General features: G+C 40.7%; 1 protein-coding gene across 4 annotated transcripts in view; it reads left to right on the forward strand.

The window, feature by feature from the left end:
* FMNL2 (formin like 2) overlaps positions 1-14822 on the forward strand; it is a 322575-nt gene that overhangs the window by 232862 nt on the left and 74891 nt on the right. For all 4 annotated transcript variants that reach the window (XM_025404122.1, XM_025404123.1, XM_025404120.1 and 1 more), the window contains exon 6: positions 1601-1753. In XM_025404122.1, the coding sequence (XP_025259907.1) occupies positions 1601-1753 (153 nt within the window). The remainder of the gene's footprint in view (positions 1-1600; positions 1754-14822) is intronic.

A 14822-nucleotide genomic window follows, 5' to 3' on the forward strand; every position in this document is an offset into this window, starting at 1 on the left:
CTCTTCTCTTCTCTTCTCTTCTCTTCTCTTTTCTTTTCTGTGTGAGATAGAGTCTCACTCTGTCACCCAGGCTGGAGTGCAGTGGCATGATCTGGGCTCACTGCAACCTCCGCCTCCCAGGATCAAGTGATTCTCCTGCCTCAGCCTCCGGAGAAGCTGGGGTTACAAGCACCCGCCACCTTGCCGGGCTAATTTTTGTATTTTTAGCAGAGATGGGGTTTCACCATGTTGGGCAAGCTGCTCTCAAACTCCTGACCTCAGATGATCCACCCGCCTCAGCCTCCCCAAAGTGTTGGGATTTCAGGCATGAGCCACTGCGCCCAGCCTAGAAGCACTCATTTCTATGTGTGTTTCCTTTTTCTGCTGTGTGAGAGTGAGGATGAGCTGAGAGGAACACACGGTGAATGGCATGGGAGCTGCAGTAGCCTAGCGAGGGCGTCAGTGCCACGAGTGATTTCAGGATGCCCTCCTCGTCTTACCTTCTGTCATCTCAGTGATAGCTTTCTCTTTTTAGCCGTTAAAATTTTATTAGATTACCTCATTCTAACTCTTTTATGTTCCGCATTCCCTCCTGCAGCCAAAGGCATGACAGAATTGTGATCAGATGCCTCCACGGACTTTGTGCATCAGTCTCTGCTCTCTGATTAGTCTTTTGTAGGTGAAAGTCATCACCAATTTTCAGATGAAGATTCTAACCAAATATTTTATTTTGGCAGTTATACTTTTATAAAGTTATACTTTGATTTATTGTATGTATTATTGTTTTTTCTTCTGCAGTATCCTCTAAAATTTTCCTGAGGATATTAAGTATAGCTGCCTTCTGATTGTTCTACTGTCTGATCAGGTGTTGATATGGATAGAAACAATTAATACAATTCCTTTTTTTTTTCTTTTGAGAAAGCAGAGTTACTGACTTTGTGAGGGGGGAAATGTATGGAGCACAAAAGCCTGTCTGTTTAAAAACTTTGTTCCTAAAACTATATAAGAATGAGCAACTTAAGTTGCCATTTATTCTAACATGGTTAACATGAGTAATAACCTCAAAAAATGTCGGAGAAACAACAGTCTGACTTTAAAGAGCACCACACTGGGAGGAGATTCCAAAATCAAAGCAAATCCATAACTTTGCTAGTAATGTATCACACATGCTTGGAAAAGTACACTTGCCAACACACTGGGAGAAAATGCTCAGTGAAAATTGATGGGTAGGAATAAATTAGTATAAGCCTAACATATTGACTTGTTAAAGCAAAATGAAGACAGCTGTAAGATCTTTTCCCCCTTCCATCATACCAATGTTAGCGACTGGTAAGTTAGCAAGCCTTATAAAATAAAATACAAATAATATATCACTATTTAATTTTTGCTGTTCATTGTTCCATTATTCTTTTGCCAGACCCATTATTTGTCATTCTGTATTTTTAAAGCTAACACTGAGCCCACAGAAATTCCGTTGTATTTCCTTTCCAGTTTTCTTTGTTTACAAAGACTTTCCATACTAAGGTGCAGATGTGTTGTAGGAACAGCAAGTTATACCTGTTCATTTAAACACGTGAATGTGAATTTTTCAGTCTTCAATGGCATTTCTCTTTTGTTTTAGTTTTGACTTTGAAAGTGTGGAGAGTACTGTGGAGAGCTTGGTGGACAAATCAAAGCCCTGGAGTAGGTCCATCGAGGACCTGCACAGAGGGAGCAACCTGCCCTCACCTGTGGGCAACAGTGTCTCCCGCTCTGGAAGACATTCTGCGCTGCGGTGAGTTCGTTTAGTCAGGAGGCAACTTTGGCAGGGTGTACTGGGACAACAGGGTCCTACTTCTTTTGATGATTCTGGGCACTGTATCTCATAAATTGCCACAGAGCGCTTTCATTTACAATGACTCTAAATGAAAGTTTCTTTAGGAGTTCATAGGTTCCTTCCTTGGGTGATGTTTGATAACTTTAAATAGCTTCTGGAAACACCATACCTTGATTCAGCACAAAAGGTGAGAAAATTCTGCTGCCAAGTGATACAACGGGGTAGTCTCATAGGCAGATAAGGTTTTGAAACCAGGGAAATGTTGACATCCTGGTGGAGGTACTGTTTCCAGGGTAGAGGCAGCACTTAGCGATCTGGGGATCAAAAGAGCCCCTTGTTACCCTTTGTCCTTCTGCTCTCTTTCATTTCTCCAGTGGTAGCTCAGGGTGTGTGCTCTGGGGTGTTTTCTTAGCCATAGGTACAGAATGCCATAGTGATCATTTGTATTGGTGAGATGCCATGAAGCAGTGTTCCTTTGATTAGGTATGCTTCAGTTGTCAACCTTTTTTTTTTTTTTTTTTTTTTAGATGGAATCTCACTCTTGTTATCCAGGCTGTAGTGCAGTGGCACAGTCTTGGCTCACGGCAACCTCCACCTCCCGGGCTCAAGCAATTCTTCTGCCTTAGCTTCCCAAGTAGCTGGGGTTACAGGCACCTGCCACCACACCCAGCTAATTTTTTTTTTTTTTTTTTTGGTATAGTTTTAGTAGAGACAGGATTTCACCATGTTGGCCAGGCTGGTCTCGAACTCCTGACCTCAGATGATCTGCCTGCCTTGGCCTCCCAAAGTGCTGGGATTACAGGCGTGAGCCACTGCGCCCGGCCAGTTGTCAACCTTCTATTTCTTCCTAAGTATTCCCTTTCTCATCTCTCCTGGCTAAAATAGTACCATGCTAAGGGAAGATTGGTGCTGACCACCTATACCAGTAATGGGTTTAATGTTGCTGAGGTTGTTCGTTCACTCATACCTACAATCATTCATTCACGGAAAAATATTTTTGTGCTTCTTATTTGTCAGGCATAACACTTAGAACAAATTGTATATTGGTGGATAAATCAAACTCCTGCCTGTCAGGACAGAGATATCATCTAGAACAAGTTTGTAAAGGTTTTCTATAGTTCATGATTTTCACACAAAATTTTATTAATAAGACCCTCATTCCAAAATGTTGCTTACTCTTTCTTTTCATTTTTTTCTATCCTACCCCCTTACTTACTCTTTCTTGCTTAAAGTGTTTCTGTCTTATTTCAGGCATGCTCTGGCAAGAGGACATTATTTCTCTAAGTGTTTACGATCACTCCGGGTTTTCAGTCATTGTAGTAGAATCCATATGTCAAATTGCAGTCAGTGAAAATGTGGCGTTCAGACCCTTGCATTTGGTTGCCTAATTACCTCTTGTCCCTTTGACTTGGGTTTTGGTCATGGAAAGTTAAACATTTCTCTGTAATAAAGTTCAGTTCTGCTGAAGGATTTGATGTTTGAGTATGATACCGCCAATAAATCATTCAGATTTTCCTTGTTTAGAACTGGAAGAAAATGTTAATGGGTTTAGAATGAATTGATTCACTATTAAGAGCAGTGTTTCAATTCACCTCATTATATTTGCAATAGGCGAAGGGTTATGCAACCTGCTAATCTGCATCAGCTTCACATGTGGGCAGGAATATATGGGCTGCTTTCGCAGATATATAAAGAAAGGCTAATTGTCTGAAGAATTTCCTGTTCACCTTGGTACAAGAATGGAAATTTTCACCACTAGTTTAATTATTTGTAAGGAATTTAATTTACAAAGTACACTTTAATTTAGTTTTCTATCATTGAACACTTAGAAAGTATCATATATTGCCAAGCTACCACCTTAATAAGGATTCGTTTTTCTGGTTAATAATTCAGTATGCTTACTTTTTAAAGTTTTTTTTCCAGTAGAGCAGAAGAATCGGGAAAATTTGGGAAACTTCCCAGGTTCAAAGAGGGATGTAACCCTGGATGCTGGAGGTCAAGGGACATCCAAGGCCAGCCTGTTCTGCTTCACAGTTTTGGTTCAAGTTGGATCTTGCTGGAATTAATTTCACATTGGAAAGTCAGACCAAAAGCATGGAGATAGGGAATTGTATCTGGAAAAAAGCAGGAATTATACATGTGCTGTTTCTGGTTGGCAGGTGTGCTTGAAGATGACCAGCTAAGAAACCAATGCCACATTCTTCTCTTTTGTGTTTTAATGTTTCAAGCTCAAGAACAGAACATTGAAATTTCCTTTGATTCTGCTGTATGGTTTCTAGTAGCTCAAGAAAGCTGACAAGGCAGTAACTTTCATGCCACTTAAGGACTTGACGCTTAGATTTTTGTTTTGTTTTTTGAACAATGTATATCAATAGTTTTCTAGCTCTTGTGGTTTGTGGATTTATGTCTGGATTCTAATTCTGTATTTGGTCATTGGATATAGCATCTGTGACATAAAAACAACAATCAGAAGTACAGGCATGTGGTACATTTTGCTTTTCATGTACCCAAAGATTGTTTACATTTTTTTCTCTTCCTCCTTCTCTCCCCTTTCTCTCTCTTCTGCACACACTGCCTTCACTTTTGGCTTTCTTTTTATCATCCTCCCTTTTCTTTCTACCACCTCATTTCTGATTTTTTTCTCCTCTTCCACTTTGTCCTTTCTCGTCCTGCTGTCTCCTCCTCCTCTGGTTTCACTAATCTCTTATGCCACCACCAGATTGGTTTCTCTGCCTGAGTATTTTCAGTTCCATTGCCATTACAGCTGCTTCTCCCCTCTTGCCTCTGGAGCAGCTTCAATATACACACTGATGATGAGGCTTCAAACCGGAAAATCTCGTAAGTCACAGGTGAAAACGACATCCAAGCGAGCTCACAGGGCATGGTGGCATGGCGTTCCGACTGCTCTCCATGATATAATATGATAACCTTGTGGCTTTGTGCCGACATGCCATACTAGAATAAAGCCTGCTGCCTTTTAAACTTTGATACACTCTGTTATCATATTATGATTCCTCATTTTTAGAATTTGAACCTTTACAGTATCTTGCATTTTAATAGCACAGGTTGGTTTTTTGTTTTTTTTTTCTTTGAAAAAGAAAAAATATATAAATTCATGCTCTATGAAGATGATTTATTCTGGTAGCTTTGTTTAATTAGTATATGTCTTCTGTACCCAAATGCAGATTTTAGTTCCTTCTTTTTAATCTCCCGATAATAAGACAGATATAGTAATCTTATCTGATACCACTTGGCAAAAGGATTGGTTAATCTTGGAAGAAAAAAAATGAGATTTCAGGAAATTTAAAACACGTTGTAAATGGGCATGATTAAAGAAAAAATGAAAAACACTGTGTTCAGCTGGGCACAGTGGTTCACGCCTGTAATCCCAGCACTTTGGGAGGCCAAGGTGGGAGGATCACTTGAGGTCAGAAGTTCGAGACCAGCCTGGCCAACATGGTGAAACTCTGTCTGTACTAAAAATACAAACAACAACAACAAAAACTAGCTGGGTGGGGTGGTGCACACCAGTAATCCCAGCTACTTGAGAGGCTGAGGCATGAGAATCGCTTGAACCTGGGAGGCAGAGGTTGAGTGAGCTGAGATCATGCCACTGCACTCCAGCCTGGGCGACAGAGCAAGACTCAATCTCAAGAAAAAAAAGAAAAACACTGCGTTCTAAAATACAAGTTTTTTTTTTTGTTTTTTTTTTTTGTTTTTACCAAATTCTAATGTTGACATACCTTTTCCTCCTTGTAGTCCTACTTTACTTTTTAATTATTCAAAATTGATTGTTAAACATTTTATGTCATAACATACCCCCTGAGTCATATCAGCTATTGGATTCTGTATTACCATGTATTTGTCAGGCTAGAGGGAAACTATTGTTATTGATGCAGTGGAGACCTGGTTTATATTGTCTCCTAAAATTAGAATGTGGTGTGCCTTCAGTTAAGACAGGTTTCTGTCAGCGTGGCTACAGAGCTTACTAAATTTAACAATGCTGTATAGGGACATATGTGCACATCAGATCTGTGAGGACAAAGGCTGTGTTATTTCAGATGCAAGAGAAAATACTTTCTGTTTTTTAAGAAGGTCCAAATTAATGCTATTAACTCAAGTAAGAAATGACATAGTAAGTAAATGAGTTTTTAAAGAAAGAGGTGGAGTGCTAACTCAGGGTTTGGAGGAAGGGACAAATTTAAACTGGACTTTAGGCAATGTCCAGAGTTGGTCCTCAGGGTAAGGAAAGGTTGCTGCAGGTGGAGGGGAAGTGAAAGAACATGAGTTGAGCACAGCCCTATATAAAGATAAGGAGTGCTAGGGAAAGAGGGAAGAACCTGTCCTTTCAGGAACAGGTGCTTTATGATGGAGGTGGAGAGCTGTCCAGTGGAGAGACAGAGTCATGAGACAGGAACCAAGATTCACCGTTGCTATTGATCCTTGTAACCAAGGATGATAATTTCAAAACAATTATATAATCCTGCTCATTTCTTCCTTAAAAATTTTTTGTCTTCTTTTACTTTTCTGAATATGCCCATAGTTGACGTATTCCCATTGCAATGGTTTATTTTCAAATATCTTTTCTTTAAAAACAACACCAAGATCCACATTGCCTTTAATACACTTAACTACCATTAGTATTTCTTCTACACTCCTCCAGAGCAAGAGTTTGTTTTTCTTAAGAGCAATAATTGTTTTTCTTATGATGATGACGATGACGATGATTTTTTGAGACAGGATCTTGTTCTGTTGCCCAGACTGAAGTGTAGTGGCACAATCATAGCTCACTACAGCCTCAACCTCCTGGGCTCAAGAAATCTTCCCCCTTCAGCAACCCAAGTAGCTGGGCCTACAGGTGTGTGCCACCATGCCTGGCTAATTTTTAATTTTTTCTGTGGAGATATGGTCTCACTATGTTGCCCAGGCCGCTCTCAAACTCCTGGTCTCAAACAGTCCTCCTGCTCAGCTTCTCAAAGTGCTGGGATTACAGGCGTGAGCCACCATGCCTAGGCAAGATAATTACTTTAATGGAATGGCATTTCGTGAATAGTCCTTATCTGAATATTTGCCACTAGTGTACTTAGTGGATTTACGTGAAGAGATGAAGAATTCAAATGTAGGTCCTTGTTTATGTATTTTTAATGCTGCAATCCCATTCCTGGCGATGGTTTTCATAGAAGTAATTCTTACAAGTATTTTTCAGTAGTACAAAGATATAGATAGCATTGATGTAATTTTTATTGGTGAGAAAGGCTTTCCTTAAATGTCCGCTGTGTGGCAGCCACTGTACTAAGGGCCTCAGGGGATTTGCTGATCACAATTTACTGCCTCTGTGAGATTGCTGCTGTTACTACCACTGTGAGGAAACTGGGGCCTGAAGTAGTAGTTAAACAACTTGCCTTGGGTCGAACAGTAAGTGAAGGAGGCAAGATTTGAAGTGGCTTATCAAGGATTGGAAGAAACACTGAAGAGGCCTCAGCAAATTCTTTTAGCTGTGGTCCAGTGCCTTCACGGGCAAGATTGATTATGGACTTTGTATGTGCCTTGCCAAGGGTTAAGGAGACAGAAAGATATATTAAATAATATATTTGTATATGATTTGTGGCTGACAAGGGACTTAAGTATACATATGTTTGTGTGTACACATGCGTGTGTACATGAGCATATATGTGAAATGTCGTGTGAGTGTAACACACTCTAACAATACAGAAATGTGGAGGTGAGAGTAAACAGCAGAACCTGGGGAGTGATTTATGAGACTTGGTGTGGATGTGAAATAACACTGAGTAAGACCTGGAGGAGTGGCTGGGAAAAGGGAGAAGTCAGGAGAGTGGTCTGAGCAAGGTTCAGTGGTAAGACTGCGTGCTTCCTTTAGGAGACAATGAAGAGATGAGCCTGGCTGCAAGTCGTTAGAGCCAGTTTATGTACTATTCTGAAGGTTAGTCTGTGAAATCATCACTGCAGCTCATTGGCAGTGATTTTGTAGGTTTTGGAAAAGGGGATAATATGGGAAGAACATAGAAATATGTCCATTTAAAGGTCACAGGAGTGAGATGGTTTCCTTGGACACATTTTACATGGGGCTGTGTCCTGATTAATTAGCCCCCCAGTAGCAAATGCCTTTGACAAATATAATATAATGAAAAATCAGAAAAATCAGGCTAATAATGACTCTCCATTCACATGATGGGTCGCCAGCCTCCCCTTTCATTTGCTCCGTTCAAAAAGTATGCACTGAAACCTTTGATTAGAAGCTCTGATCTAGCTCTTATCTGGTCCTCTAATGAGACGTATAGACAGCATTTCAATGCCTGATTTAAAAGTTCATGAGGGGCCGGGCACGTTGGCTTACGCCTGTAATCCCAGCACTTTGGGAGACCGAGGCGGACGGATCATAAGGTCAGGAGATTGAGACCATCCTGGCTAACACAGTGAAATCCTGTCCTTACTAAAAATACAAAAAATTAACCGGGTGTGGTGGCGGGCGCCTGTAGTCCTAGCAACTGGGGAGGCTGAGGCAGGAGAATGGTGTGAACCCAGGGGGCAGAGCTTGCAGTGAGCTGAGATTGCTCCACTGCACTCCAGCCTGGGCAACAGAGTGAGACTCCGTCTCAAAAAAAAAAAAAAAAAAGTTCACGAGGATTTTTGTTTACTTTTTTCTTTCTTTCCCTCTGTCTCTTCCTGATCGCTCTTCGTCTCCTTTGAATTATCTGAATTCGACTGTTTCAGCTCTATTTCTTTTGGCTGTAGAGACAGTCAGAAAAATGCCTGGCTCCTTTTTTTAGCATCGTATATTTTATGAGTTTAATTGATAGAAAAAATATGCCCAAGTGATGTCATGTCTGAAGGGTAAGAAAGAGGAAACCTAAAACCCCAACTCTTGGTTAAAGTTCTATTAGCCCAGACCTTGGAACCATAAAAGACTGGTACAATTCTGCCAAATTCTGTAACATACCTCATTGGTGTTGCATTTCAGTGGGTTGAACCCTTACATCAGCTTCCAAGGGAGTTCTATACTATTCTTTATTTATAGGTAGATATTAGTTTGAGATCTGAATAGTGTGACAGACTGCATTTTGCTTACAAAAATGCTTTTTGTAACAGAGAAAATACACCTTTTCTTTTACTTGTTCCCATTAGGGCTTAGATATTATGAATCTTACAAATGTTGGCATGGAAGCTTCATAGAAGGCTTGTGGAAAACCTTCTTGCTAGACTCCCGGAAAGCCTGATTAGTTCAATTCAGGAAACATTCTTTCAGGGTTCTGCGGTATTATGCAGTCTGGGTATTGAAGCTCAGGGAGAAAGACAGACATGTACACAACTCACATACTAGAATAAGTCTAAATGTCTAGAAATATGTGTATATTGTTGAGACAATAGATGGGTGATCACAGTTACTTCAGGACATTACTGGGTGAGCAACGGCTTCCATTTTGGTGGGTTTTTTTTTTTTTTTTTTTGAGACAGAGTCTCACTGTGTCACCCAGGCTGGGATGTAGTGGCGTGATCTCGGCTCACTGCAACCTCCGCCTCCCAGATTCAAGCAATTCTCTTGCCTCACCCTCCCAAGTAGCTAGGATTACAAGCGCTCACTACCACACCCAGCTAATTTTTGTATTTTTGGTAGAGTGGGGTTTCACCATGTTGGCCAGGGTGGTCTTGAACTCTTGGCCTCCCAAAATGCTGGGATTACAGGCGAGAACCACTGCACCTGGCCCGTTTTGGTGTTTTCTAAGTGCTTGATACTTTACTTGTATTAGACTGTTCTCACGCTGCTATAAGGACATACCCGAGACCGGGTAATTTATAAAGGAAAGAGGCTTAATTGACTCACATCTCAGCATGGCTCTGGAGGCCTCAGGAAACTTACAATCCTAGTGGAAGGGGAAGCAAACATGTCCTTCACATGGTGACAACAAGAAGTACTGAGCAAAGGGAGAAATGCCTCTTATGAAACCATCAGATCTCATGAGAACTCAGTATCATGAGAACAGCATGGAGGTAACCACCCCCAGGATTCAATTACCTCCTACTGGGTCCTTCCCATGACACATGGGGGTTATGGGAACTACGATTCAGAGTGTGATTTGGGTACAGACACAGCCAAAGCATATCGTTACAGATATAAATCTCTGAGTAAATCCAGTGTTTGATTTCTTCTAGCTTTTTAGCTTATGAGTGGAGGTCTTTCTCCTCCACTCCAAAATTTTCATAGACACACCCCACTTAGTACTTATGTTTACCACCCATTGTTATTATTTTTAAGAATGTACTACTTTATATTTTTAAACATGAAGGACTAGCTCAAAATTTTGTAGCTCTCCCCCACTCCTTTTTTTTTTTTTTTTGACTGTTTTGTGATGAGTAATGGTTTAAGGTCAGCAAAACATGACTTTAACGAGAACACTAACTAGCTTTATATATAATTCAGCCTATGAACAGGTATCTGGCAAGAGAAATTCCTGATCTGTGGTTCGGCAGATCCATGAGAGCTGCTTCTCCGGGTTTTCTTTGCTGGCCTTGCTTTCTTTTTGCCCTCCTGTCAAAAATTCAGGTTTCGCTTGGTGGTTGGAGCTCACTAACAAAAATAGCTTCTTTCCCTGTAGCGCCTGCTGCTGGTGCTGTGCAGGTTGAGGTGTTTCATTTGTCCTCCTTGATAGATTCATTGTTGAGCATTAAGTAGGTGGCTGGGTGCAGTTGTCACCTTAGTACTAAATAGGAAATGTTCTGTGTAGGTTTCTTAAAAAACATTTGCTTAGCCGGGTGTGGTGGCGCCGCCTGTGGTCTTAGCTTCTTGTGGGGCTGAGGCAGGAGGATCACTTGAACATGGGAGGTCCAGGCTGCAATGTGCCAAGATCATGCCACTGCACTTCAGCCTAGGTGACAAAGTGAGACCCTGTCTCAAAAAAACAAACAAACAAAAAAGGAAATTAAAAAAAAAAAAAGATACTTGCGCCTGGGTGTGGTGGCTCACATCTGTAATCCCAGCACTTTGGGAGGCCAAGGCAGGCAGCTCACTTGGGGCCAGGAGTTCGCGACCAGCCTGGCCAACATGGTGAAACCCCATCTCTACTAAAACTACAAAAAAATTAGCTGGGCGTGGTGCACATGCCTGTAATCTCAGCTACTTGGAAGGCTGAGGCAGGAGAATTGGTTGAACCCAGGAGACAGAGGTTGCAGTGAGCCAAGATCACATCATTGCGCTCTAGCTTGGGCAACAAAGTGAGACTCTGTCTCCAAAAAAAAAAAAAAAAAAAAAAAAAAATTTGTAAAATTGCTTAGTTTTTTAATGTCTACCACTCATACTAGCATTGACTTACAACTTTTTCTTTTATTAATATTTTATGTACGTATAACTATTGGTACCTGCTGAGATATGCATAACACTAATACAAGGGTTTGGAGTAATTTGTGTGGTTATGATCTTAAGTCAGTTTTGTAATCTATAATCTGCTTCTTTCTGCATTCACAGAGCTTTTTGAATTCTAACTGGCAACTCTTCCAAGACAGAATCTCATCTTTGAATGCTAGGGTAACATTTAGAGTTTTAGTTCTGTGGAAAATTAGCAGGCAGCTCTGTAAGTTGATGTAGGAGAGGGCCTGGGAAATTTGGTGCTGTTAGTTTCCCTACAAAATCAGCCCTAGATATCCCTTCCCCATTGTATTTTTCTACAAATGGCAGGAGCTCCAAAAATTAGACTCAGCTATTTTCTGCCTCTGGGAAGACCTTCTTTTGTGTACAGGCATCCAGGGCCCCAGAGGCTCTGCTTGCCAGCCTGGGAGAAGAAAGGCTATCAGGATGGCATTTAGATAATCAGCCTCAGTGGTCCAGGAAGTGGGTCACAACTTCTGCATATTTCATTTCCTGTTTTTCTCTTTGGAATCTGAGGGAGTCCTCTCCAATCCTCACATCTCAGGGAACCTCCCCCAAGTCACCAGAGGGACCTGATTGTTCCGGCACCTTCTTAGACCGGTTCCCATTAACTTGAAAGTTACGCTTCAGAATGAATAGGTTGGACAGGATATGGTCTCCAAATGTCTGTTATGGAAGGGGCTGGTGAAATGGTTGAATTAAGGCCCTCTGAAAATGTTCTCATCCATAAAAGTGATAAGAAAACTGGCAAAATTACTGGAATAAACTTTTTCAGAACTCTAGAAATTAAAGTCTTGCAGTAACCCGGGGAGCATCTATTCAAGAAACGGGACTGATTCTCAGAGCAGGAAGGTTTGTGGCATTTTAACTTGTTCTTATTCCCATCCCTCCCTCTCCAGTTCCACAGTAGCCTTGAAAACCAGTCGCTGCAATCACAGTGAAAACCAGCAGCCTGGCAGCCTCTGGCAGGGGCAGGATGGAGTTGGAGTATCTTCAAAGCACCTCTCCCTCCTCCTCCTCTTCCTTCTCCTCTCCTGCCTCTCCCTCCTCTGAGATTTGAGAACTACTGGTGGAGAGGAGGGCCCAGGGGAGTACATTGCTGCTGAAACTGATGTCAAATTTTGGTTTAGGGAACATGCACCATTAGCTGTTGACAGAGTCTGGGATCATGCAAGATGTATTACATAGGACAGGACTAAATAAAGCTCATGTGCCCCAATTATCCATGGGAGTCCATGGAGAAACTGATGCTGCCTCTCACTGGAGCTTTTGAAGAGTACACAGTGAATTGGAGGGACACTCTCCAATTTGGCTCTGCTCAAATTATGTGAAGTTTCATAATAGCTTCAGGAAGAAAATATTATAGTAACCGGTTTCACTTTATGTACTTCTGTGACAGAACACATGCCAAGGGTGTTAGTTTACCACGGAGGTACTTATGCCTCCTACTGAGTCACTGGCTTAATCCCTGCAAAGCTCAGGCCTTTGTAGAAAGTTTATTCAAATAGGTAAACTAGGGTGATCAGTGTTTGGAAAACGAAGAAAGTTTAGCCTAGAGGGCTGTGGCAAAGAACCGGATGCAGGCTGCCTTATCCTCTCTTTCAAAGATAGTATATTGAATTGATTTATTTGTGTTAAGATGATTACGCAACAGCATCATGTACATACATTATTATATAGTTATAACTAGTTTCATTTGAGCAGTTTGAATGTTAATTGGTAACGGAATACTTCTGTGATTTTTTTTTAACCTTACTTAAGTGAATCAGTGTGACTCATATATTTGTAGAATTTTGGGGCACTAATCAGTTAGCCTCATCTTTTTTCCTGTGGAAACTGTTCATCACTGAATTCAGCCTTATTGACATCTGGGTAGACATTTGCAACACCAGATAGTAAGATTTTCAAAACTGAGTTTTTCTAATGATATTTAGTTCTTCAGTCCTGTGTATTGTGGGGGGGATTTGGCTTTATCACAGAAATCTGCAAATTTGCTTTATCGGGTAGATCAGGACCAGCTCTCCATCTAAAAAGGCCTTCTAGGAGACATCCTACAGGGTGATTGAGGAAGAACGTGATGACCCCCTTATCTAGTTAGCCCTCTCTCTTAAGGCAGACCTAAACCTAGACCATCTCAGTAATGTTTAGCATAAACAATAGGTACTTACTAAAGACAACTTTGGGGCTTAAAAGAGAGATTTGGTTTGATTTCCTGTGGCTGGTGGCGAGAACCAGAGGCCATTTCCTCTAGATTGCTTACCTTGTCTAGGTGTTCTTGTTGTGGTAAAGTGGCCAATAACTTGTAAGTCCTAATTCTGTTGCTGTTTTAGGGTCAGTAAAGCCATCTCAGGGAAGTGGTTATTAGATAGTGTGAGCTTCTGCCGAACGCAGTGGCTCATGCTTGTAATCTCAGCACTTTGGGAAGCCAGGAATTCGATACCCACCTGGGCAACAGAGCAAGACCCTGTCTCTAAAAAAAAAAAAAAAAAAAAAAATTTTTTTTTTTTTTTTAAATTAGCTGGGCATTGTCTCTTGAGCCCAGAAATTTGAGGCTGCAGGGAGCTGTGATCATGCTACTGCACTTCAGTCTGAGTGACAGAGTGAGACCCTTGTCTCCAAAAAATACATGGTATCAACATCATGCATTGGAGCTGAATTCAAAACCTGTTTTTTATTTTTGTGTTTTTTGTTTTGTTTTTTTAAAATAGTCATTTGCTCACATGGTAATTAAAGCAAAGAAACCAAATATCCAGTTACAAAAATTGTCAGATTCCATAAAATGTGTGTGATGAAGAATTGATTAATGTACATGCTAACCCATGGCATAGTCCCTAAAATCTAGTCTTGTATGTTTAAGATCATCCTAAGTTGAGTCCTTTGAAAGAATATTTTCAGAGGAAAAGAATTATGACATTTCTCAGGGTGCGTTTATTTAATGAGAGGAAATCCTTTTTAAAATGTTTCGAAAATATAGAGCAAAATTTCCTATTAAGTCAAAAAACGTCCTCACTTTCCTAATAAGTGTGATATATAGAATAAAGATTTAAAAAGAGAAACTTGCTTACCAAAGTATTGGCCACCGTATTCTATAAGAGATGCCTATATGCTGCTGTTTTTGACAAACTAAGACTTAATTCTCCGTGGTGAAATAGTTATTCGGGGTGAGAAATGACACCTGTCTAGGACTGAAGCAGGAAACACTGCCAGGATGATAGGATGTGAACATTTGATCAGGAACTAGCCAGCACAGACAGCTGTAGGCGGTAGCTTTGCACATGGTCACCCAGCAGATTGTTGATGAGTCAGGTTGATGATGAGCAACTGGTAGAAAGTGACTGTCCTAAATCGCAGTGAGGAGACTTATGGTTTTGCCTGGTCTCATCTCATCTCTTATTTGCCATGTAGATGTAATGTCTCTGGGCTTCCGTTTTCTTAACTGTATCAAAAAAGGATTGGAGTAAATGATACCATAGCTCTTCAGCTGTCAGTGCTATGATTTTGTTGTTGCTGTTGTTGGCCATGATGGTGGTTTTTAAATTTATAATGTTGTTATTTTAGACATACAAGTTCAGATACTACCTTTTATTACTACTCTGTTTTTATATAAACAAACAATTGGAGAAAATAATTTTTAAACCAAATACCATA

Source organism: Theropithecus gelada, chromosome 12 (assembly GCF_003255815.1).
Source record: "Theropithecus gelada isolate Dixy chromosome 12, Tgel_1.0, whole genome shotgun sequence".
NCBI classification, from domain to species: Eukaryota; Metazoa; Chordata; class Mammalia; order Primates; family Cercopithecidae; genus Theropithecus; species Theropithecus gelada.